A 26,432-nucleotide genomic window follows, 5' to 3' on the forward strand; every position below is an offset into this window, starting at 1 on the left:
CAGATGCCACTGCACTAGTGACAGAAATCCGTTTTTGCTGGTGGACACTAAGAAGCGGTGCACTGCTTAGAAGCAGGTCATTTCAAACTTATTATTCGATGCAACAACTTTCCGTGCCAAGAAGTGACTTCCAGAGGTGAGTGAGCATCCCTTCTCTCCTATGATGTTTGAACTCTAGGTTTGTCAAGTTAAATTTCCATATTATCTTTTTTGTAATCATGTCATTAGTGCATCACTTACAAGCAGTTAAGCTGCATGCACTAGTCTTACCTAACATTTAACCTAAATGCGTGTTAATTCAGCCTTGCATTCTCAATATCTTTCTTTGCCCACTACTCTGCAGTCTTTTATATACTAACAAGTTGAGAGTATACTTTTTTATTTATTTATTTATTATTTATTTATTCACGTTGCCTCACAGGCTCCAAGCATGGAGTATTGTGTGAGGGGGGGGGGGGGTTACATAAATAGGGGTAATAACAGGAGCATGAATGACACGATTATATAATGCTGATTGACTGTTAGTACTCATTAAACAGGCAGGCGCTCACGGGAACAAGAGGGTTCTGAAGTTTCTGGAGGCGCAGCAACGACCCTGCCAGTAAATTTGGGTGGCCCTGAAGAGGGCCATTATAGCTTCAGAGTTGATGTTCCCCAAAAGATGAAATTCCAAGTGCTTCAATGCAGATCTAGTATGCAGCGGTGGCTCAGTGGTTATGGTGCTTGGCTGCCGACTTGAAAGATGCAGATTCCATCCGGGCTGCAGCAGTCACATTTTGATGAGCATTGAATACTATAGAGGCCTTTGTACAGTGCGATGTCAGTGCATGTTAAAGAACGGCAGGCGGTCGAAATTTCTGGACCCCTCAACTATGGCGTCTGTCATAGCCTGAGTCGCTTTGGGATGTTAAGCCCCATACAACCAAATCCAAACCATGCAAAGGATGGTGATGTAGAGGTTGCTGTCTTCAGCACCAATTAACACTTCAAGCAAGATGCTGCAATCTGCAGCTATCTTAATAGAGGCACATAATCCTTCAGGCACCACAGAAATGTAAAGCCTCACTGAAGTTGAAGCAAAGGGAAAACGACATGCCCCCTCTTGTACTGAAGCTTTATACATCGAACTTTATTCTTGATGTACGAAATGGGCCAGATTTTGGTTTCTTGACCAAGAGCACTGTAGCGACGCACGTCCATCCTTGAAGAGTCAATTGGAACTCTAAAAAACTCTCTGCCATTTGGCAAGATGCCAGCTTTGGCATTGCCCCTCAGGAGATCAACAATGACTACAGCGCAGTTATCCACCAGAAAGCAGTCACCGACTTTTACGTCACCACCCACTTGTCCTGTAGAGAGCGGTGTGCACGCCCTCACCTCCGACATTCGTCGGCTGAGTTGCGCCAGAGGCTTATTTATCGTCCGCAGTCTCTTCTTTGCCTTTCCTAGGTAACTTTCAAATGAAAATGCACTGAACTCATCGACAGTGCCATGCTCCAGGCATTGCTCTGCCAAGTGTGCAAGGGTGTGCACATTGTACACGAGTTGTTTTTGTCCGTACAGTCTGCCAAATTCTTGCACAAAGTACCGCAGCAGGTCGTGAGCAAACTGGTTGAGGTCTCTGTGATGCTGAGGAGAGGCAAGTACCCTAACAGATACATGCAAATATAAAAAATGCTTATAAAGCTCATCAGGCAGGATGGATTTCAGGAGAACAGGCCCCAGGTATAGTAAAAAAGTCCTGAACTCTGTGGCCTTCCATCTGTCGAGTTCTTCGGTGCCCCTCGGTTTCCTCTGAAAGTACTTTGGAAATGCAGTTGCTGCTTCTTGCAGCTTGTCGTTGAGTGCACTCCTGTCAGCCCGGCTCAGCCTGGCAGCGTGCCCCTTGCATATCCAATTCCTAAGGAGCAACCGCATAACCCCCAAACAGACTAAATGCATATACTCTGTAGGAAAGCATTTCACCATATCTACGTTCAGAGATGTAAATGGTGAAACACCAGGGTGATGGCGCCGATCCTCTTGCGAACGAAAAGAGGAGTCTGTTCGCTGTGGTGCATACAGGTCAGGGAAAGTCATCCTGTTTTCCAGATAGTGCCCTTTTTGGCTGCAACGTTCACAGGCATGATAGCCTGTGTGGCCAGTGATTGCCTTCACGAAACTCCTTGCTGGAGCGTCACAGATCACGGCTTTTAAGCACACATTGACGTGCACCCCTTTCACCATCAGTCCGTTGCAACTAAGGTTGCGCACTTCATCAATGAAAGGCCTGAGGTATTCCTGGAGGCACGGAGGTTTCTCTGCACCGCAGTACGCACTGACCATAAATGGTTCAGATTTCTTGATGTTAATTACTCTGCACAGAATTGGCCAGAGTGCAGTCTGGCTACTCCTATGCAGAGGCAGCCCATCAATATTTGCGTGCAGCTCGACATTCTCAGGCGCTGGTCCTTGGCCAACAGCATGCTGAATTCCCTCAGCAAGGCCAAAATGCACAAACGAGTCGCCGTGTTCTAAATTAGCTTTCCGCTCCGTCTGCATGATGGTCCTTGCATCTTTCGGGAGCTCTACAATCCCACGCCGACGGCAGAAGTCCAGCAAATCGTTGATGCAGGCGTGCGTCAAATTGTGCTTGCTAGCTATGCTAGCTAACTCCTGCGCTGTCGAGAGATGGCGATAACAAAGCTCAGGAGACTCCTCACGAGGCTGGCCCATTTCCACGTTCTCAGCAGTAAGGTTGTTCGTGGACGAGGTCTCATCGCTTGAGTCGCACGAGGTAGGGGTATGCTCGCTAGAAAGGCTTTCAGCGCAACTCTCGGACACATAAGCTTGCTCGTTGAGCTCGCTCTGAACAGATGGCATCGACGGGTCTGCAGGTAGCGACGAAATAGCTCGTCCGCTGCCACTAGCGCAAGCGCCGCTTGCGCAGGCTTCGCTATTCGGCCGTTTGCTTGCTCCGGACGGTAGCGGGAGTGGAGGGGCGCTGACGACGTCCAAGGCCGCTTCGCCGCCCGTTCTCTTGCTTCCGGAGGATTTCAGATGCGTAGACGGTGGCCGTCGGATACCGAGCTCTCCTAAAAGTTCCCTGTACTCTTTTTCGATGATACGGTACCTCCGCCACTTGCTCATGACCTCCTTCTCCATGCTCATGACGGAGCGCTAAAGATCAGAGTGACGAACAATCCACAAACCTAACCGCTCAGAGCTACAGTTAAAAACGAAAAGAGGCCTAACAATGAAGATACTCGCAGCGCACAAAAGCACAATCACAAAAAGGCGTTAACACTGTGCATAAAAAAGACCTCCGGTTCCGAATTATTCGGTATTATATTAGGTCACTATCTTTAGTAAATAAAAAAAATAGTTGAGTTGTTTTTATTTTTAATTCACGGAGAAAATAAGTGGCCGCAGCGGCACGTCTTAGTAGAATGCGTCTAAAATACGGTCGTGCCGCACCTCCATATTTACCACCACTCGCTAATAACTGTTCAGGTCATATAGCCTCCTTGACTCGCTCATCCATCAACTCCAGTGAGAGCTACACTCCACTGTAGTTGCCGGAGCAAATGTATAGTCACTGTCTGTAATTTATATTTTTTGTGATTTGTATACAGCCTTTCTCGGCTTTGTGCCAGTGATCGATGCAGATCGAGGCTATTTGCTCTATTTAAGCGCTGATAGCTGGTAGAAAACTTGTCGTGAAATATTGTGTGGGCCTCGGGACAGACGGGGAATCAGCCCAACAGCCTTTACACAAAACTCAAGGCACAAAATGCGTGGTTCTAGCGTGGTTCTAAAGTGCGTGGGCTACCCCCACATTGACTGCTTTTCATATAATGTACTAGAATCCTTTACGTCAGGCTTTCAAATGAAGCACAGGTACTCCAAAACGGCAGCTTGAGTACGGAGAAACGTACGCCGGCCTCATGTGACGCCGCTGATTATTCGTAATATAGTCCGAGGTGATGGCGGCCGTGCTAGACATCTTATCTTCCCGCATACACCAAACGGCTTGTGTGCGTCAAGTTGGCTCAGCATAGCACCTGCCTTGCGATTAATTGTGAATAAATTGGCTATACTGGAAGGCCGCTTTAATCGGTGCATTGAAAAGTAGAGAACGCTGCTACGCAGAAAGAATACATATGGAAATATACACCGATGATCAAAATTTGCCTTTTGTTGGATTTGTAATCGGTGAAATTAATTTGAGCGAATGAACAAGGGCTTCGGTGGAAGACCCCGACCCCTGTCCGGCGAGCTTTAGCTCTACCGTACGGTAACTACGCCAATTCTTTTACGAAAACGCTGAGTTGCGTGCAGCTACGCAGAACGACAACACCGAATGGGAGCAGCACATATGTTACATTTCAGGGCATGCGGTAGGGTTTTTTCTAGACAGCCCCGAAATATCTTCCCCTGATCAGCATCTCTGACAAACGTTTCCTGCTGGATAGGTGCCGCAGCGTTTCTTCTTTTTTTTCCTGCATTAAATGTGAGCTGAAGAGGCATTACTGCGAACCTAAAGCTTCTGAGTGACCGGCGCCGACCCGAACTCCATCGGTTTTGTCTATTGTCCATTCGGTGATTTCGTAGCAACAAAGTCAATTTATGCAATCGAATCTGACAATCGCGTGCTCAAACGAAAGTTGACGATCTGTCAGACAATACCCGGTTCTGCGTGATAAATGCAAAAAATGTTGGAAAGCCGATAGACGTTCCCGCTGATGAAGTTGAAGGTCACATGACCGCGCATGTCGAGATGATGAGCCGTACGTATGGGTTCAGAAACGTCTATCGTAACCTGGACATGGTCAGTGACTTTCAAATTCATCAGTATATCATGCCTCCAGACGGACTTTCCCATTGATGTCTGAGCTGGCACTCTCTTTGTTGTCACTGCCGTCATCAAACGCAGCCGTCAAACAAATGCTCAGCTAAGTCTTAGGGCTGAGACGGGACAAAAATTCTTGGCCGGTTTAAAATCCTAGCAGCCTCCATTCCCGGCCATACCAAACTTCACGTACATGGAGGAGCGCTTGCAAAGTCTTGTTATAGATCTACATTCTATTTCGCAGGTAGGTTTTATAGTGAACGAGACCTGGCTGAACATTTGTTCGGTGGCTGCGTTTGATGACGGTAGGGACAACAAAGATAATGCCAGCTCAGACATCAATGGGAACACATATATGCTAGGGCTCGACGAAAGTTCGTCTCCATGGTCAGGCATGATACTGATGAATTTGAAGGTCACTGACCATGTATGGGCCAAACTTTTCCCCTTCGAATCAGGTCACGATGCCTGAGATCCCTCTCTAGACTACTTCCGTCTATTGTGCTATATCTTGTCTAGCCGCAACCTCTGTACTAGAGTTTGTCTTGGAATTTATTGTAGTGTATTTATTTTATTGTGTTTAGTGAAAATGTCGTGAGCTGTACCTATATGCATTGCTGAATGCATATCATTACTGAGTGAGTTTATTGTGCGATGTTTTTTGCGTGTTGTTATTTTCCCGATACTGCTATGCTTTGAGAAAAAAATAAAACACGACGTTTATGATAAACACCACATTTGCTTAATCATGAACTCGCTTGCAGGCAAGCCTTGCGCTACTTCTAATAGTATTATGTAGATATACTTGCGAAAAATAGTTTAATATGGCTAAGGAGTTTTCCATGCAAAAACAAAGTTTTTTGGCTTTATTTGGGCTACTACGGAGGCCAGCTTGGCTACCTGTGCTTGGAGCTATCTGGCAACCCTTGCTGCCCGTCCGACCGCTCCGACGGATGCCATCTCTTTCTTTGTTCGGTCGTCGCTGTGTATACATCGTGTTTTCCCGTGATCTTCAAGCCCGCCACTTGCGTAAGTATTTACGCTTTTTTGTTAGTAGCTTCTTTTGTTTCCTCATGAGCCTACTGTCATGAGTAGCAATAAGGGGAGAGGCGTCATTTGTTGCCCTGTTCTGTAATTGTACTATTTTATAGTCATGTGGGAGGCTAGCTTGCCACATGGGTTCGGACCGACATGTGCACCTTCAATTGTATGCCTTTTTCATGCACTTATTTTCTTAACGCTGCGTTGTATTGCTTCTGAGATGTGTCGCGAGACCTTCGTGCGAGAGGAACATGAGAATAGGGCGAGCGAGCTTGTGAAAAATCAGTTTACGCACTAATCTTTGTTTGCATCGCTTTACTCCTTGCAGCATGCCACCAAAACCGTTTGCGGTCGTGAAGTTCCCGATGGAGGACGACAGCTTGGCTGTCGTCCCTGTCGGGTGGCTGTCCCACGACTGGCAGCATTGCCACTGGCCGAAAAGGCGAGCCGCGGAGGTAATCCGCCTCGCTCGAGAGGAGGCGGACCCATCCGCCCCAGGGTGCGAGTGGTTCCGCTGCCCAGTCGCTGTCGTCACAACATGCAGTAAGTGGTTTTATTGCCGGGATAACGCTATGTGTGCAATTGTGAATTGTGGTGTCTAGCATCCCGAAGCGACGCATGGGCTGTGACGGGCGCTGTATTGGAGGGTCCCGGATTTTTTAACCGGCTTTAACGTGCGCCAACACTTCACAGCACACGGGCGCCTTTTGCTAGCCTGTCAAGTGACTAATCTTTTCAAAACTCGGAGGCTAATGAATGATGCACACATGCATTTGTGAGCTGATATCATTGCTTCATCTGCATCAAAAGCGATTGCCAGTCCAAATTCGCATGTGATCTCAAACACTGCAATGCCTTGTTTTATGGTGATATCCAGTTTTCCAGGTCACTGGACTCTACAGGTTTGAAAACATTTAGGACTGACTGTGCTTTGTTCTTGTCCAAGTTTATCGCTCGTGATTGAAAAGATATCTCTATCACATGGGCATTTCAATGACTTTCAAACCAATTGTCTACGACTCAGGAGATGAACACTAGTTGCTGCACAGTTAGCAGCAGCAATTGAGTCAATATATGGCTTGCTCGTGACGTGACTTCTGCTCCTATCAAGCGCTGGCGGCCATGCCGCCAAACCACTCGATCCCAGACCGTCCGCCTTGCGTGGCCTGACTGCTCCTTAGATGCTTTGGATTATTTCCTTATCCTTTCAGGCGTGATGCTGCCTCCACAGGGGAATTGGCTATTCAATGCAGGCTATTACTTTGAACTTGCTGGATCGGTGCATGTGCGCTGCACAAAAAAGGTGGAAATGTGCGACAATATGCGTGCATACATAGTGTGGCCGGGTTACGATGCAATGATAGATGATGATGTGGTCTGAAGTGACCCACAGGGATCGTGAACTATCTAGTTTACTCTTCCAGCTTTGTGACATTAGAAAGAATGGAAACCTCAAATCATTGGAGGTACAAAAATATTTCACGAGCTGCTGGTCGAGGATCCTGTCTGCAACGAGTCTACGATACCTAAAGCTCGGCCTCAGCATGCTGTCCTTTCTGCCGTTGTTGCTGGCTGTGGCCGTGGTGATGAACCACTTTGCCTAGTGCTGTAGCCAAGGTATATGCAGTGACGCAGGGCCCAGTCTGTGTTTGGGTTGTCAAACAAGTCAGATGGCTTCACTCGAAACAAAAACATTCACTTCTTCAGGGTGTAGTCCTTGCTCACCATAGCTTTGCAGACATTAAGTTCACGACCCAAACCTCTTATCTGTCACAAAGTGCACTCTGTACTCTTGTAAATTGAGACTCTTGGGGTCCAAATTGTCTTGCTTAGTCCGAGCCAGCCACAACCTGCAGCTCTTTGTGCTCTGGGATCTTGGAGTTCTTGTGCTAAGTTCATGTTAGTCTGCTTCTTCTTGTGCCTGTACCTGTCGCTATGATTGGAGCCACTGAGGATAATGCACAAAACCATAGTGAAGCTGCGGATGGACGGGAATCAACTCTGTGTGAGCAAACAGAGGCAGCGGTAAGCTAGAGGCAGTCTGGCAGTGGTTCAGCACAGCATGGCCGCCTGGCAACCGATGGGCACTGAATGCGACATGCGGGCCATGTATAATGTATTGAGACAGTGAAGCAGCACGAAACTTGGTGGTGATTTCGAAGGCCTTCAAGAGCGGCAGTGTGCGCTCTTGAATTTGGAAATCAGAGCCTTATAATTGGCGAATAATTGCTGATGTTTAAAAATATTCAGTTGAACCTTGCTGTAACGAAGGAAACCCCAAAATGTCTGTTTTAGCCGTTCCATTTTTATGGCAGTCATCGACCTTTGTTGCAAATGGATTTCATGCTAACAAGCTTATCTACTACAATGTTTTGCTAATGTGCATGAAATTTGACTCCACATTGCAGTGGCACTGTGAACTAGTCGAAGAAAGATAGGTGTACAGAATCGGGTGGTTTGCTTTGTCACTTGAAGGCTCCACTGGTACTTTCTTGCATCACTTTTGCTGTGACAATATATATTTGTAACGCTGTTCCACGAATTGCTTGAAAGTAATGAGATAGAAGAGCTGCTGATATCATTATGAAATTTTTCTGCTGCCAGCAAGCAGCACAGAGAAATCATACAAACAGGAGGATGTCTCTCTGCTTTGCAACATTTGCTGCACCATGACAGTGCAGTTATCAGGAACCCAGTCTATATAATAATGTTCAATTATCGAGTGATTTCTTCTGTAGGGTTATATGCTAAACTGACGGGACCAAAATATGCTTCACTTATAATTAACTGGAAATTCCAATTAAGCGGCTTAAAAATATCGGGAGTCAACTGTATAAATTATTTAGCGGTTTTAGGCGAATAATATGCAGTGATCTGTGTATACACTGATGTCTACCGCATCATTTGAAAGTGCGCACCAACAAGCTGTGGTGTCAGTCGATGCATGCGCATGTACCTGTTAGTTTTAAGTAAGCAAAAGCATTGGGCGCACAAGACAGGGGCAGCTTTGAAACCAAAATTACTGCACGTGGTTGGTGATCAGTCATTAAAAGCCTTACAAAAAATTAACACAGATTTTGTCTTTTATACACAGATAGCTTAGTGTGTCACCAGTGTGCGTTGCGGGAGCTTTCAACACACACAAGTGCCTGCCTCATGCCCTAATTTAAGTAGATCAACTGAATGTCAGCCTTGCCAACGCTTGCCTGTTTCTTGCAGAGCCCACATGAGAACGGCTAGCTGTCTTCCCACAGGCCTAATCGCCTGCATGTAGTCATAATGACCAGGCAGTGGAAAGCTTCTGTGAAATGTAGAATTGGCAATGGGGAAAGTAAAAATGCAGTATTCTGTACTAATGGGAGGCTTCAGTGCCAATGTTGGCAAAAAGCAGGCTGGAGACCAGGCAGTAGATGAATATGGCATTGGCACTAGGAATAGCAGAAGGTAGGGGGAGGAGTGCAGGGAAGAAGTTCTTTACCAGTAAACTATCCAAGCAGATGAAAGATTTGATTAAGACATGAGAAAGTGTGAAAGCCTCCAACCCAACAGACAAGATAGAACTGGCAGAGCTATCAAAGCTGATCAACAGGCGTAAAGTATACGACATAAGGAAGTATAATATGGAGAAAATCGAGCATTCTTAAAGAACTGTGGCAGCCTGGAAGCAGTGACAAGAAGATTAGGCGTAGGCAGAGATCAGATATATAGGCGCTTAGGTACAATTAAGGGGGCAATGTCATTACTAATATGGACAAGTTTGTCAAAGTAGCAGAGCAGTTCTATACTGACCTATACATTATTCAGAGTAGTGAGGACAATGAGATTGGCAGTAGAGAAGAGCAATCAAACGTTCTGCCAGTAACGAAGACCGAGGTTAAGAAAGCTTTAGAAGCTATGAAAAAGGGGAAAGCAGCTGCGTAGGACGCGGTAACTACAGATTTGTTGAAGGATGGTGGGGCTATTGTGCTAGAAAAACTGGCCACCCTGTATAAGCAGTGCCTCTTGGCATCGACGGTACCGCAGTGAAACTGCCCACATTCAGGGCCACTGCACAGAATGCCTCCACGACAAAGTAGTCCGTTGTTAAAAGTTCTTTCAGCGCAAGCTAGAAGCTAATCACAGGAAAAACTTATAAGGTCTGTATTCTAGAATTTTGGTGCCTGGCTGGTTTCATAATTCAATATAGTTGCATTATCGTTTACCACCTTCCAGCCTAGCAGGAAATAAACCACATATGCAGCAAAGGCCACTGATGCTACCACAGAGGCTGTGTGCTTAGCCACCAAGGTCACATGATAATCTACATCCCTTTCCTACATTTCCTTTCATAGCCCACAGGCTGCTTCAAGATGCCTACTGTAAAGTGTTTGTGTTTGCAATAGCCAGGAATTATTGCATTAAAAGTAATATCCAGGAATTGTTGCATTAAATGTTTGCCTTATTTTCATGTGAAGCAGCAATTTTAGTGTGGACTGCACTTGAGTTGGGTGTTTGATCTCTAACCTTTTGCAGGATCATACAAGAATGCAGAGAAAAAAGCTAAGAAATATGAGATGAGCTCTGCAGTGGAAAGCTCTGCAATTTCTGGTAAGTGGAAAATCCTAAATTTTTAAACATTAGTAAAATTAATGCATATTCAAAATATGCACGCATTTTTCTGTTTTAGGCAATGAAGGTCCGGATGGGCCTGACGTCCGGCTGCCATCGCCACCACCCCGGCTGCCATCGCCACCACCCCGGCTGCCATCGCCACCACCCCGGCTCCCGTCGCCACCACCCCAGCTGCCATCGCCACCCCGGCTGATATCACCACCCTGTAAGCCTTTATCTGTGTTTAGCCTTTAGATTTGCATTGTTTCAGTTATGGCTTAGTGAATTTATGGTAATATCACATAGGAGAAAGGGGGGACACCCACCCTCTAGCCGTGCCTGCTTTTTATTGATCGCAAAAAATGCATATGGGTGACTCATGAATTTGAGCTCAATTAAGACCCTGTTGCAAAACTGCATTAAGTCTGCTTTCCTGCATAGCAAAAACCCCTTTACCACAGAGTCCATGCGAGTCCTTGAAAACCTTTCAAGAGGGAGAAGTTATTTTCAAGGGCTGAAGAACAATTTGAGGTGAAGGCAACGGAACAGATTCTTTCAGTTGTCAACACGTGTGCCCTATCCTTAGACGATGTCATGGCCAGTTGATACAGTGTTAGGTGGTAGCTTTAGAGATCACTTCTTGGTTTTTATCGTTGTTACAATGTTCTTTTTGGTGCCTTTAAAATCACCAGTCACACCTGTGTAGGCATGCGCTGTACCCTCAGAAGACCGAAGCATGCGGTGATTGATGTCAGACGTTCTTTCTGAGAAAAATGTACCCGGGCGTTGTTTACGGCGTCCCGTGTTCCGAATGTGACAGTGTCTACATTGGCGAGACTGGCAATTTTAAAAGGCACCTAAAAAAACATTGCAACGATAGGTTTGCCGAGAAGAGCAATTGTAGTGAGGTACTGTAAAAATTGAGTCATGAAGTTTAGCATTTCATTGTTTTCAAGCAAAGGATGGAAGGTAGAATATAGTTTTTGTACTGAAAATTTAAAAGTGCACAGAAGACAGGGACAAGAGGACTGGATGGGACAAGCGCTGCTCACAACTGGGTTTATTCAGAAACATTTTTCATTAACAGCCCACCTGTGAAGTCATAGTCAGCATTGACTTGCACAATGTAACTGCCAAAGGCAGGAGAGAATTTTAAAATTGTAATTCATCAGAATGTAATCAATTGCCAGCAGAATAAGCAAGGCTAATCCCACCTGTAGCATACAACTCAACTCTGCGGTTCTCTCATTCGAGTTGTTCTTGTGCTTTAAAATTTGCAGCATGATACCAGCTGGGGCAGCATACAGCTTCGTTAAGGCTTTTTGTGTTTTTGAGGGTCCGCCAGAATAAAGGAGCAGTTTAAATTACTAAATCTGGTAGAATGAGATGACACCCTGAACAAGCATGGTCTTAATGAATGGGAGCTCATAAATGCTTAATGCTAATTCTGTACGAGGCAGTTACGGTGTATATATATGTATCCTTTCAGCAGAAGTGCTGATGTAGCATTTTGGCATTATCTGTGTAGCATTACCTGTGTTATACTGAGTAATTTTTCCGTTCTTCCTGCATCAACACTAATGCTTCATGTTCGTGTCCAACTTCAGCCCTGCTTAGCAGCCACTCAATGGAGGCGGCCACACCAGCTGCTGCAAATTGCACTGCGGGCTGCCCGGCTGGTTCGGCCTCCACTGCAGGTGACCTTGAGGATGTGGAGGAAGCAACTAGCGATCGTAAGGCTTTTCGCTTTCTTTACTTGTATATGAAGAGCCTGAAAAGACGAGAATGCAGTGAGAGGATAGGATGAGAATCTATTTTTTTGAAGTATGAGCCTAAACAGGCCTTGGTAGAAGTTCTGTTTTGCCTTAAAGGAGACCTAGTTGGTGGATATTTCAAAACGTGTGCTTTGAAAATGGCCACTGTTTGTATAAATATGCCTGCTGCAAGTAATTCTTAATAGAAGTACTGAACCTAAGCGGTGATAAAATTTGCTACTTGACACTTCCACAGCTCTATCTCATTCCTACTAACTAGTTGCAGTGTGTTTTCCCGGCGAGTAGCAGTTTGTTTCCTTTAATTTCTTTTTTTGGTTCTGGATTGCGGTTTTGGTTCTGTTATTGTTGTTTCCCTTGGCCTATGCCACTAGAAAGCCACAACCTTTTAAAGACGGACCAATAGAAATAAAACAAACATTACAGATTGTGGCTCAGGACTGCAAAGTGGTCACTGTACTCTATACAGTTTCTCTAGTTTTTGTGCATATATTTTTTATGTGCCCAGCCTGCTGTGCTTTCTCACTACCACTGGCAGCTGTTGTCACAATGGAAGAATACACTTATGGCTGTTTCCATCCTTGCCATGATGTGACGGCAATCAAAATGGCAACCAAGCTGAATAGAAAACTGGTGGTACATAGAAGGAACAGTATTCAGAGCAGCTATTTTTAACTAAGGCATTGTCAGTGCATGGTGCATTTTTGATATATAGATCTGCAAGGGATAGAGCAGCTGTGCCTTGTGGTGGAATCAATGGCAATTTAGTAGCTTAATGCAGAGCATGTTGACGCCCAGTGTTGGTTTACATTACCATCATCGATGCTGCAGTCCCACAGTGTGTTAATTGTTCTGACGTCCAGTGAAATCTTCCACAGCAGTTCATCATCCTGCAGAATCTCGCACTTCACAAACAACCTCACCATGACATCGTGTAGAACAGCCACAAATATGTTCCCTCGAGGCATCCACCACATTTGCATTACCCGTCCTGATATGTCAAACTTGCGGCCAGGTGCGTAGTTGTTCTCTGAAGGATGACAGCCATCTTGAACATATTCGTGAAGAAGCACCGAATGCTTATGGGGCATTCACTCTTGGACACTCGGCGGAGAGAGCAAGCGAAATCCTCTGCCACCGAAAAAGCTGCATCGTTCACACTTCCCAACCACCTCGTCTGCGCTCATCGTCTGTGTGTCGTCTGCTCAAGGCGTACACAGATATGGCAAGAGGTTAATCCATGCTGTCTACGTACAATAACTGTATGCACGCTTACTTACGCTAAATGCAGCTATTTTGCCAGACGTTACGCCATTTCTAGCATTGTCGCTTTTAAATACATAAGATTAGCCTAGTGGCGCCATCTGGTGGTTACTCTCAAGCCTTTTTAAAAAAGGAAAGGATCGTCACCTAAAATAAAAAAAGAACACATTTATCACTCACACTTTTTTTATGGGTGAGATGAGACAAAGCGAAAGAGCGCTGGCGCTTTTATGGGCATTGAACGCGCTCAAACAGGCAGTAACAGCGACGAATTCAGTCCCAAACGAGGCGTCCCGCACCGAAGGGCGTCGCCATGTTTGTTGCCGAACTTCGTACTCTCCTTCCTATTGGCTGACGGGATTCGGCGGATTTTTTTCCGGTGGCAGAATTCGGTCCTGGACCGATCAGGCTTACCGCTTGGTATTTCGGCGCAATCTCTGCCGCGGCAGCGGATTCCGCTCGTTCTCTCTGCCGAATGTCCACCAAGTGTGAACGCGCCATTACTTGGCCCTGAGCACAATTGATGAAGCACCGCATTACAAACTGGTAAAATATGTAGCCAGGAGACATTACATGCATCAAACAGCCACAGAGAAACTGTGTGCGTGGCATCAGCTCTTTTGTCAGCTGCAGAAGAACCAACAACAGAGTGAGCTGGTGCATCAGTGAAGAACCAAAAACAGCGCTCGCCCATCTTCTAGTCTGTCTTTATGGCGCTGTTTTTAGGTTTTCATCAGGTACCGGCACTCCCTGCAAGCGTTGCTGTTCTGAGTGGCAGTTCCACTGCAATTGGAACAGTGCCCCTTTCATCAACTATCTACACTCCCAAGAGTGCTGAGCATACAGCTAAAAGTAGAAAGGAAAACGAAAAATCGTTCTCAAGAACCATGCAGAAAATTCTGGGCAGAGCTGTGGAGCAAACATAAAATTTCATTTACCGCATCATCCCTGATGCTAGTTTGTCTCCCCTTTATTTATGGTGCCATGCTCTGATTTTCAATTGCAAGCCAACACCCGCATTTCGGATTTTCAAATTTGAAAACAATAGGTCGACTTGCAAGCGTGTAAATGCAGTATATTGCTCATATTGCGTCCTTGAGGTGTAAATATATACATCTGCTGTGAAAGCCTGCCCTCACTGGAAACCTTGCTCGTTTCAGCGACAATGCTCAAGGTGCTGCGGCTGCTGCTAGAAATACGGCAGCAGCAGCGGGAAATCCTGCAGAGGGTGAGCCGGCTGGAGCAAGCTCGGCAAGAGCCGAGGACACGGTCGCCGTCTCCTCCTGTGAGCTCCCTCCCGCCACTGTGCCCTCAGCTGCCAGCCTTCAGTATTGAAGATTTTGAGGCGGCAGAAGCTGCTGTCAGAGATGACAGAGTAGCAGCTGCCCTGGTAATTTAATTTTTCATTCAATGTTTTATTACAGTAGTCTGTTGGGTGCTTAATGTATATAGTTGAGATATTTATTGAAAAATCTGAGCCCCAGAAGTAGATGCTTGCCATGCCTAAGCCATAATCATGCTGTTCTTGTATAAGTTTTCAGCTAATATAGTGGGAATAGATGAATTTTGAAAAGTCCGCACATAGTAGGGTTACTGTGACATTGTTAATAGTCTGTTTTATTACAACTGAAAATTCCGGAAACAGTCGCGCCCACTTATACCGAACATGACAGTTGCATAGATTACTTTATACTAAGTCTAATTCCTGTATTACAGTGAAAAATCCAAACTCTCGTACAGAATTAACATTTGTTTCTTTTTTATTCGAAATAAGTGCCATAATTGTTTTTGCTTCTTCTACATTCGAAATGAATGCATTGTTTCTGTTCCTTCTAAAATCGGATTGAACGTTTCTTCAAAATAGACCCTATTTAATGCACTTTCTAAGCTCCCAAGCGCAGTCGTGTGCTCCTTATCAAGATCCTTGGCAATAAGCTGACTGCAGGCACTATGCAATTAATCCCCATTGCCGCTTTCACGGCAGCTAGTGGTAGGTCAGGCCTGTTGTCATTAGCTTCCTACTAGTTCAGTGCTTGTAGTTCACATGGCATATTCGTTTAAAAGCATCAACTATAGGGTTCATGACCTCTGCAACAAAGCACACAAGATGGTACAAAGGAAAGAAATTAACACGGACAGCACAGCTGTATCGGGGTGTATAGCACAATTTCAGCTGATGGAAAAGGTGCGAAGGAAACAGGGCGAGAATTAACAAGAGTAATTAACATTTTGATTAGTAATTATATGCTGTCATTGACATATAGCACATTCTTGGCCACATGAGCAAGTTCTTCACTGATACTGATGGGGTACTAAGGCAAGGTTTACCTGCTTGGATATATGAGGGTGCAACTCTGATGATTCAGACGAAAATCTCTGTTACCTTGAAGTTTGAATTACAGAGTACTGTATCTGTGCTGCTAACAATGCTTTCAAGAGATATTTTAAGGCTGTCTTGATTTATTTAATCACAGGACTATGTTATGCTCTACTATACTATTTGTGGCACATTCCATCAAAGTATTGAGCCTCATGAAGCTAGTGTAGTGTAATGTTAAGTCTATTTTTTGGTATGTATTTTGTTCACAAAGTTTGGCTGAGTTAAGGTGGCACACAAACATTCGTTGTTTTCCAATTAAGGAGACAGCTTTGATCAGTCTTTTGCCTGGCTATTGCTTTTTATGCCTTTCATTAATTGAAGTGCAGTACTCCACTCCAACCAGGACAGTTTCAAGAACCATAGATGCTAATTTTAGTTGCATATTTTTCCTGTAGTGATGCATAAGACATGAATCACCGTGGAGTATTCCCTTACGAGTGCTAAACAATTTAATATTGAACTTCTTGATGCTGTTACGGTGGTCAAAATGTAAGAAGTGTTTCACATGAGGTGTAAAAAAAACACTATAATTGCTGCTGTGTTGTAGCAGGTATACTACGATTACTTTCGAAGTCACACCGTTGTCTTTGCTATTGCGTTCTACAAGTTAAGTGGTTATAGAATGTGATTTTTCATGTGAAATAACCGTTGGGCAACTGCAAATTTTTCCTTTCAGAAGAAGCAGCTTCTCCGCCTAGGCGGAAACAATTTAAAGGAGGTGGCGGCGAATGTCATGGGTGCTGTGATGGGGGTGGCTGTACAGAGACTATTCAGCCTGCGGGGGAGGAAAGGAAAACGGCCATTCGTTGGCACAAAGCTGTGCAGGGTGGCAACAGGTATACCTGATTTTGAATTGCTGTAGCTTTTAATTTAGAAATATTGAGATTCCTGCTTTTAAACATGTACAAGTTTTTCCAAGCTATTTTCTTGCTGTATCTTACTGTAATTTTTTATAACAGCTGATGAATATTCTGTTGCTGTGTTTATGTGATTAGTTTGGGGGTCTTAGTCATAAAACTCCATAAAGAAGCAGCAGATGCCCTCAATCAAACCAATCATTTCCATTTGTCATATTGTAATCCGTTGTCATGAACTTCCCTGCAATGGCCACTTTGACGTTGACTGCAGTGCCTTCATGATAGCTCATTTTTTTTGCATTTCACTACTGTACAGTACTTGTGTTGTTTGTTGGGATACCTTGCGTGTCAGTAACGTGTGGTTTTTCTGTGTCAAATCATGAACTTGGATTTCCATATGCTTGCAGGAAGTGTATCGTTTTAAAAGTTGCATTTCTTGGTCTTAATGCACACTCACCTTGCACAGATGCCATCTGCGAGAGGCAGGGTGTCGACATCCTGGCAGCACAGGGTTTTATTGGCAGGTGGCTGCCCGGTGCGTGCGACCGAGGGGGCGGCCGAAAGAGGCGCTATGCCCAAACTTTAGAGCCTCCTGAGTCTCACGCTCAAGCGCCACCTGCTAACCCCTGTGCTGGGTCAGCACCCTGCCCAGGCGCGCCCTCAGCCTCCTGCCCTGCAACCCCTCCAGGCATGGCCATCCTGTCCCCCTCAGGGGTCCACCCAAGCTCTGCCCCCCCCACAGCCTCCTCCTCACGCCCAGCCACCCTCCACCCAAGCTCTGCCCCTTCCCCTGCCCCCCCCACAGCCTCCTCGTCACGCCCAGCCACCCCACGTAGCACCCTTGCCACATGGGTTATTGCCCCACGGGCACATGAGAAATAAAAAAACATTTTTCTGAAATTCCTGTTTGCTTGATTCATTTGGTAGCTGCTGGACATTAAGTAAAAAATGTGCATGAAATATTGTTTGCAAATCAAAATACATATGCAATGAAAATACTGCATGCAGTTTTGAAATTTTAATGGGAGTTCGAACCAATTGCATATATATACAGCTAGAAGTCGCACGGTATTGAAAGCCACGGACGGGACCTCTAAATGCATGCGATAATTCTGCACTGGTCTCGGAAAATAATGGAAATGCCTAGAGGTAGCCAAGATATGCCGGTATCCGAAAGGACTATTCGGCCATATTGGGGCCACTATTCGGCCATATTGGAGCCACTATTCGGCCATATTGGAGCCACTATTCGGCCATATTGGAGCCACTATTCGGCCATACTGGAGCCATATTGGGCCCTATATTGGCAGTGATGTTTGGGCCATTCTTGGCATTCAGATTGGCTGAACATCGGCCCAATCTTGGCGGGAATGTTGGGCCATGCTTGGAAAGAGTTGCGATTTGCCTAAATGCCAATGAAGGGCCGATATTCGCGCCAATTTTCGCCAATGATATGCCAACGGTGGCCCGATATTGGCGTGCTGCTTGGGTTTCGACCTAAAACAATGTATCCCGTTGTTTTGAGCCGGAATACAAGTTTTCGCGCAGTTCTGAGTGAAAAAGTTTACACCTTTCTCTCGTCTACTCTTCGACGACTTTTAAAATTGATGCTCGTGAATTTTGCTAGTTTCGATCTAAAACGATGTATCCCGTTGTTTTGAGCTGGAATACAAGTTTTCGCGCAGTTCTGAGAGAAAAAGTTTACACCTTTCTCTCGTCTACTCTTCGACGACTTGTTAAATCGATGCTCGTGAATTTTGCTACTTTCGATCTAAAACGATGTATCCCGTTGTTTTGAGCCGGAATACTATTTTTTGCGCAGATCTGAGAGAAAAAGTTTACACCTTTCTCTCGTCTACTCTTCAACGACTTGTAAAATTGATGCTCGTGAATCTTGATAGTTTCGATCTAAAACGATGTATCACGTTGTTTTGAGCCGGAATACAAGTTTTCGCGCAGTTCTGAGAGAAAAAGTTTACACCTTTCTCTCGTCTACTCTTCGACGACTTGTAAAATCGATGCTCGTTAATCTTGCTAGTTTCGATCTAAAACGATGTATTCCGTTGTTTTGAGCCGGAATACAAATTTTCGCGCAGTTCTGAGAGAAAAATTTACACCTTTCTCTCGTCTACTCTGCGACGACTTGTAAAATCGATGCTCGTGAATCTTGCTAGTTTCAATCTAAAACGATGTATCCCGTTGTTTTGAGCCGGAATACAATTTTTCGCGCAGTTCTGAGAGAAAAAGTTTACACCTTTCTCTCGTCTACTCTTCGACGACTTGTAAAATCGATGCTCGTGAATTTTGATAGTTTCGCTCTAAAACAATTTACCCCGTTGTTTTGAGCCGGAATACGAGTTTTCGCGCAGTTCTGAGAGAAAAAGTTTACACCTTTCTCTCGTCTACTCTTCGACGACTTGTTAAATCGATGCTCGTGAATTTTGCGACTTTCGATCTAAAACGATGTATCCCGTTGTTTTGAGCCGGAATACAAGTTTTCGCGCAGTTCTGAGAGAAAAAGTTTACACCTTTCTCTCGTCTACTCTTCGTCAACTTGTAAAATCGATGCTCGTGAATCTTGCTAGTTTCGATCTAAAACGATGTATTCCGTTGTTTTGAGCCGGAATACAAGTTTTCGCGCAGTTCTGAGAGAAAAATTTACACCTTTCTCTCGTCTACTCTTCGTCGACTTGTAAAATCGATGCTCGTTAATCTTGCTAGTTTCGATCTAAAACGATGTATCCCGTTGTTTTGAGCCGGAATACAAGTTTTCGCGCAGTTCTGAGAGAAAAAGTTTACACCTTTTTCTCGTCTACTCTTCGACGACTTGCAAAATCGATGCTCGTGAATCTTGCTAGTTTCGATCTAAAACGATGTATTCCGTTGTTTTGAGCCGGAATACAAGTTTTTGCGCAGTTCTGAGAGAAAAATTTACACCTTTCTCTCGTCTACTCTGCGACGACTTGTAAAATCGATGCTCGTGAATCTTGCTAGTTTCAATCTAAAACGATGTATCCCGTTGTTTTGAGCCGGAATACAATTTTTCGCGCAGTTCTGAGAGAAAAAGTTTACACCTTTCTCTCGTCTACTCTTCGACGACTTGTAAAATCGATGCTCGTGAATTTTGATAGTTTCGCTCTAAAACAATTTACCCCGTTGTTTTGAGCCGGAATACGAGTTTTCGCGCAGTTCTGAGAGAAAAAGTTTACACCTTTCTCTCGTCTACTCTTCGACGACTTGTTAAATCGATGCTCGTGAATTTTGCGACTTTCGATCTAAAACGATGTATCCCGTTGTTTTGAGCCGGAATACAAGTTTTCGCGCAGTTCTGAGAGAAAAAGTTTACACCTTTCTCTCGTCTACTCTTCGTCAACTTGTAAAATCGATGCTCGTGAATCTTGCTAGTTTCGATCTAAAACGATGTATTCCGTTGTTTTGAGCCGGAATACAAGTTTTCGCGCAGTTCTGAGAGAAAAATTTACACCTTTCTCTCGTCTACTCTTCGTCGACTTGTAAAATCGATGCTCGTTAATCTTGCTAGTTTCGATCTAAAACGATGTATCCCGTTGTTTTGAGCCGGAATACAAGTTTTCGCGCAGTTCTGAGAGAAAAAGTTTACACCTTTTTCTCGTCTACTCTTCGACGACTTGCAAAATCGATGCTCGTGAATCTTGCTAGTTTCGATCTAAAACGATGTATTCCGTTGTTTTGAGCCGGAATACAAGTTTTTGCGCAGTTCTGAGAGAAAAATTTACACCTTTCTCTCGTCTACTCTTCGTCGAGTTGTAAAATCGATGCTCGTTAATCTTGCTAGTTTCGATCTAAAACGATGTATCCCGTTGTTTTGAGCCGGAATACAAGTTTTCGTGCAGTTCTGAGAGAAAAAGTTTGCACCTTTCTCTCGTCTACACTTCGACGACTTGTAAAATCGATGCTCGTGAATCTTGATAGTTTCGCTCTAAAACAATGTATCCCGTTGTTTTGAGCCGGAATACAAGTTTTCGCGCAGTTCTGAGAGAAAACGTTTACACCTATCTCTCGTCTACTCTTCGACGACTTGTAAAATCGATGCTCGTTAATTGTGCTAGTTTCGATCTAAAACGATGTATCCCGTTCTTTTGAGCCGGAATACAAGTTTTCGCGCAGTTCTGAGAGAAAAAGTTTACACCTTTCTCTCGTCTACTCTTCGTCGACTTGTAAAATCGATGCTCGTTAATCTTGCTAATTTCGAACTAAAACGATGTATCCCGTTGTTTTGAGCCGGAATACAAGTTTTCGCGCAGTTCTGAGAGAAAAATTTACACCTTTCTCTCGTCTACTCTTCGTCGACTTGTAAAATCGATGCTCGTTAATCTTGCTAGTTTCGATCTAAAACGATGTATCCCGTTGTTTTGAGCCGGAATACAAGTTTTCGCGCAGTTCTGAGAGAAAAAGTTTACACCTTTCTCTCGTCTACTCTTCGACAACTTGTGAAATCGATGCTTGTGAATCTTGCTAGTTTTGATCTAAAACGATGTATCCCGTTGTTTTGAGCCGGAATACAAGTTTTCGCGCAGTTCTGAGAGAAAAAGTTTACACCTTTCTCTCGTCTACTCGTCGACGACTTGTAAAATCGATGCTCGTTAATCTTGCTAGTTTCGATCTAAAACGATGTATTCCATTGTTTTGAGCCGGAATACAAGTTTTCGAGCAGTTCTGAGAGGAAAATTTACACCTTTCTCTCGTCTACTCTGCGACGACTTGTAAAATCGATGCTCGTGAATCTTGCTAGTTTCAATCTAAAACGATGTATCCCAGTGTTTTGAGCCGGAATACAAGTTTTCGCGCAGTACTGAGAGAAAAAGTTTACACCTTTCTCTCGTCTACTCTTCGACGACTTGCAAAATCGATGCTCGTGAATCTTGCTAGTTTCGATCTAAAACGATGTATTCCGTTGTTTTGAGCCGGAATACAAGTTTTTGCGCAGTTCTGAGAGAAAAATTTACACCTTTCTCTCGTCTACTCTTCGTCGAGTTGTAAAATCGATGCTCGTTAATCTTGCTAGTTTCGATCTAAAACGATGTATCCCGTTGTTTTGAGCCGGAATACAAGTTTTCGTGCAGTTCTGAGAGAAAAAGTTTGCACCTTTCTCTCGTCTACACTTCGACGACTTGTAAAATCGATGCTCGTGAATCTTGATAGTTTCGCTCTAAAACAATGTATCCCGTTGTTTTGAGCCGGAATACAAGTTTTCGCGCAGTTCTGAGAGAAAACGTTTACACCTATCTCTCGTCTACTCTTCGACGACTTGTAAAATCGATGCTCGTTAATTGTGCTAGTTTCGATCTAAAACGATGTATCCCGTTCTTTTGAGCCGGAATACAAGTTTTCGCGCAGTTCTGAGAGAAAAAGTTTACACCTTTCTCTCGTCTACTCTTCGTCGACTTGTAAAATCGATGCTCGTTAATCTTGCTAGTTTCGATCTAAAACGATGTATCCCGTTGTTTTGAGCCGGAATACAAGTTTTCGCGCAGTTCTGAGAGAAAAAGTTTACACCTTTCTCTCGTCTACTCTTCGACAACTTGTGAAATCGATGCTTGTGAATCTTGCTAGTTTCGATCTAAAACGATGTATCCCGTTGTTTTGAGCCGGAATACAAGTTTTCGCGCAGTTCTGAGAGAAAAAGTTTACACCTTTCTCTCGTCTACTCTTCGACAACTTGTGAAATCGATGCTTGTGAATCTTGCTAGTTTCGATCTAAAACGATGTATCCCGTTGTTTTGAGCCGGAATACAAGTTTTCGCGCAGTTCTGAGAGAAAAAGTTTACACCTTTCTCTCGTCTACTCGTCGACGACTTGTAAAATCGATGCTCGTTAATCTTGCTAGTTTCGATCTAAAACGATGTATTCCATTGTTTTGAGCCGGAATACAAGTTTTCGAGCAGTTCTGAGAGGAAAATTTACACCTTTCTCTCGTCTACTCTGCGACGACTTGTAAAATCGATGCTCGTGAATCTTGCTAGTTTCAATCTAAAACGATGTATCCCAGTGTTTTGAGCCGGAATACAAGTTTTCGCGCAGTACTGAGAGAAAAAGTTTACACCTTTCTCTCGTCTACTTTTCGACGACTTGTAAAATCGATGCTCGTGAATCTTGATAGTTTCGCTCTAAAACAATGTATCCCGTTGTTTTGAGCCCGAATACGAGTTTTCGCGCAGTTCTGAGAGAAAACGTTTACACCTTTCTCTCGTCTACTCTTCGACGACTTGTAAAATCGATGCTCGTGAATCTTGATAGTTTCGCTCTAAAACAATGTATCCCGTTGTTTTGAGCCGGAATACAAGTCTTCACGCAGTTCTGAGAGAAAAAGTTTACACCTTTCTCTCGTCTACTCTTCGTCAACTTGTAAAATCGATGCTCTTGAATCTTGCTAGTTTCGATCTAAAACGATGTATTCCGTTGTTTTGAGCCGGAATACAAGTTTTCGCGCAGTTCTGAGAGAAAAATTTACACCTTTCTCTCGTCTACTCTTCGTCGACTTGTAAAATCGATGCTCGTTAATCTTGCTAGTTTCGATCTAAAACGATGTATCCCGTTGTTTTGAGCCGGAATACAAGTTTTCGCGCAGTTCTGAGAGAAAAAGTTTACACCTTTTTCTCGTCTACTCTTCGACGACTTGCAAAATCGATGCTCGTGAATCTTGCTAGTTTCGATCTAAAACGATGTATCCCGTTGTTTTGAGCCCGAATACGAGTTTTCGCGCAGTTCTGAGAGAAAACGTTTACACCTTTCTCTCGTCTACTCTTCGACGACTTGTAAAATCGATGCTCGTGAATCTTAATAGTTTCGCTCTAAAACAATGTATCCCGTTGTTTTGAGCCGGAATACAAGTCTTCACGCAGTTCTGAGAGAAAAAGTTTACACCTTTCTCTCGTCTACTCTTCGTCAACTTGTAAAATCGATGCTCTTGAATCTTGCTAGTTTCGATCTAAAACGATGTATCCCGTTGTTTTGAGCCGGAATACAAGTTTTCGCGCAGTTCTGAGAGAAAACGTTTACACCTATCTCTCGTCTACTCTTGGACGACTTGTAAACTCGATGCTCATTAATTGTGCTAGTTTCGATCTAAAACGATGTATCCCGTTCTTTTGAGCCAGAATACAAGTTTTCGCGCAGTTCTGAGAGAAAAAGTTTACACCTTTCTCTCGTCTACTCTTCGTCGACTTGTAAAATCGATGCTCGTTAATCTTGCTAATTTCGATCTAAAACGATGTATCCCGTTGTTTTGAGCCGGAATACAAGTCTCACGCAGTTCTGAGAGAAAACGTTTACACCTTTCTCTCGTCTACTCTTCGACAACTAGTAAAATCGATACTTGTGAATCTTGCTAGTTTCGATCTAAAACGATGTATTCCGTTGTTTTGAGCCGGAATACAAATTTTTGCGCAGTTCTGAGAGAAAAAGTTTACACCTTTCTCTCGTTCTCTTCGACGACTTGTAAAATCGATGCTCGTGAATCTTGCTAGTTTCGATCTAAAGCGATGTATCTCAATTATTTGAGCCGGAATACAAGTTTTCGCGCAGTTCTGAGAGAAAAAGTTTACACCTTTCTCTCGTCTACTCTTCGACGACTTGAAAAATCGATGCTCGTTAATCTTGCTAGTTTCGATCTAAAACGATGTATCCCGTTGTTTTGAGCCGGAATACAAGTTTTCGCGCAGTTCTGAGAGAAAAAGTTTACACCTTTCTCTCGTCTACACTTCGACGACTTGTAAAATCGATGCTCGTGAATCTTGATAGTTTCGCTCTAAAACAATGTATCCCGTTGTTTTGAGCCGGAATACAAGTTTTCGCGCAGTTCTGAGAGAAAACGTTTACACCTATCTCTCGTCTACTCTTCGACGACTTGTAAAATCGATGCTCGTTAATTGTGCTAGTTTCGATCTAAAACGATGTATCCCGTTCTTTTGAGCCGGAATACAAGTTTTCGCGCAGTTCTGAGAGAAAAAGTTTACACCTTTTTCTCGTCTACTCTTCGACGACTTGCAAAATCGATGCTCGTGAATCTTGCTAGTTTCGATCTAAAACGATGTATCCCGTTGTTTTGAGCCCGAATACGAGTTTTCGCGCAGTTCTGAGAGAAAACGTTTACACCTTTCTCTCGTCTACTCTTCGACGACTTGTAAAATCGATGCTCGTGAATCTTGATAGTTTCGCTCTAAAACAATGTATCCCGTTGTTTTGAGCCGGAATACAAGTCTTCACGCAGTTCTGAGAGAAAAAGTTTACACCTTTCTCTCGTCTACTCTTCGTCAACTTGTAAAATCGATGCTCTTGAATCTTGCTAGTTTCGATCTAAAACGATGTATCCCGTTGTTTTGAGCCGGAATACAAGTTTTCGCGCAGTTCTGAGAGAAAACGTTTACACCTATCTCTCGTCTACTCTTGGACGACTTGTAAACTCGATGCTCATTAATTGTGCTAGTTTCGATCTAAAACGATGTATCCCGTTCTTTTGAGCCAGAATACAAGTTTTCGCGCAGTTCTGAGAGAAAAAGTTTACACCTTTCTCTCGTCTACTCTTCGTCGACTTGTAAAATCGATGCTCGTTAATCTTGCTAATTTCGATCTAAAACGATGTATCCCGTTGTTTTGAGCCGGAATACAAGTCTCACGCAGTTCTGAGAGAAAACGTTTACACCTTTCTCTCGTCTACTCTTCGACAACTAGTAAAATCGATACTTGTGAATCTTGCTAGTTTCGATCTAAAACGATGTATTCCGTTGTTTTGAGCCGGAATACAAATTTTTGCGCAGTTCTGAGAGAAAAAGTTTACACCTTTCTCTCGTTCTCTTCGACGACTTGTAAAATCGATGCTCGTGAATCTTGCTAGTTTCGATCTAAAGCGATGTATCTCAATTATTTGAGCCGGAATACAAGTTTTCGCGCAGTTCTGAGAGAAAAAGTTTACACCTTTCTCTCGTCTACTCTTCGACGACTTGAAAAATCGATGCTCGTTAATCTTGCTAGTTTCGATCTAAAACGATGTATCCCGTTGTTTTGAGCCGGAATACAAGTTTTCGCGCAGTTCTGAGAGAAAACGTTTACACCTTTCTCTCGTCTACACTTCGACGACTTGTAAAATCGATGCTCGTGAATCTTGATAGTTTCGCTCTAAAACAATGTATCCCGTTGTTTTGAGCCGGAATACAAGTTTTCGCGCAGTTCTGAGAGAAAACGTTTACACCTATCTCTCGTCTACTCTTCGACGACTTGTAAAATCGATGCTCGTTAATTGTGCTAGTTTCGATCTAAAACGATGTATCCCGTTCTTTTGAGCCGGAATACAAGTTTTCGCGCAGTTCTGAGAGAAAAAGTTTACACCTTTCTCTCGTCTACTCTTCGTCGACTTGTAAAATCGATGCTCGTTAATCTTGCTAATTTCGATCTAAAACGATGTATCCCGTTGTTTTGAGCCGGAATACAAGTCTTCACGCAGTTCTGAGAGAAAACGTTTACACCTTTCTCTCGTCTACTCTTCGACAACTTGTAAAATCGATGCTTGTGAATCTTGCTAGTTTCGATCTAAAACGATGTATCCCGTTGTTTTGAGCCGGAATACAAATTTTTGCGCAGTTCTGAGAGAAAAAGTTTACACCTTTCTCTCGTTCTCTTCGACGACTTGTAAAATCGATGCTCGTGAATCTTGCTAGTTTCGA

At 43.9% G+C, this 26,432-nt stretch overlaps 2 protein-coding genes across 2 annotated transcripts; one reads left to right on the forward strand and one right to left on the reverse strand.

Moving 5' to 3' along the window:
- Nucleotides 1–1,062: 1,062 nt before the first annotated feature.
- On the reverse strand, nt 1,063–3,150 carry LOC144121495 (uncharacterized). Its single transcript, XM_077654729.1, has one exon. The coding sequence runs from the start codon at nt 3,148–3,150 to the stop codon at nt 1,063–1,065; it is 2,088 nt and encodes a 695-aa protein (XP_077510855.1).
- Nucleotides 3,151–4,377: 1,227 nt separating this feature from the next.
- Nucleotides 4,378–17,631, forward strand: LOC144115551 (uncharacterized). The gene is made up of 8 exons (XM_077649978.1): nt 4,378–5,860; nt 6,201–6,415; nt 10,385–10,459; nt 10,539–10,688; nt 12,070–12,195; nt 14,658–14,887; nt 16,554–16,713; nt 17,201–17,631. Exons 2-8 carry the CDS (start codon nt 6,202–6,204, stop codon nt 17,614–17,616), a joined length of 1,371 nt encoding a protein of 456 aa, XP_077506104.1. The 5' UTR covers nt 4,378–5,860; nt 6,201; the 3' UTR covers nt 17,617–17,631.
- The last annotated feature ends 8,801 nt before the right edge of the window (nt 17,632–26,432 follow it).

The sequence above is a fragment of the Amblyomma americanum genome, chromosome 1 (assembly GCF_052857255.1).
Source record: "Amblyomma americanum isolate KBUSLIRL-KWMA chromosome 1, ASM5285725v1, whole genome shotgun sequence".
In the NCBI taxonomy this organism is placed as follows: domain Eukaryota; kingdom Metazoa; phylum Arthropoda; class Arachnida; order Ixodida; family Ixodidae; genus Amblyomma; species Amblyomma americanum.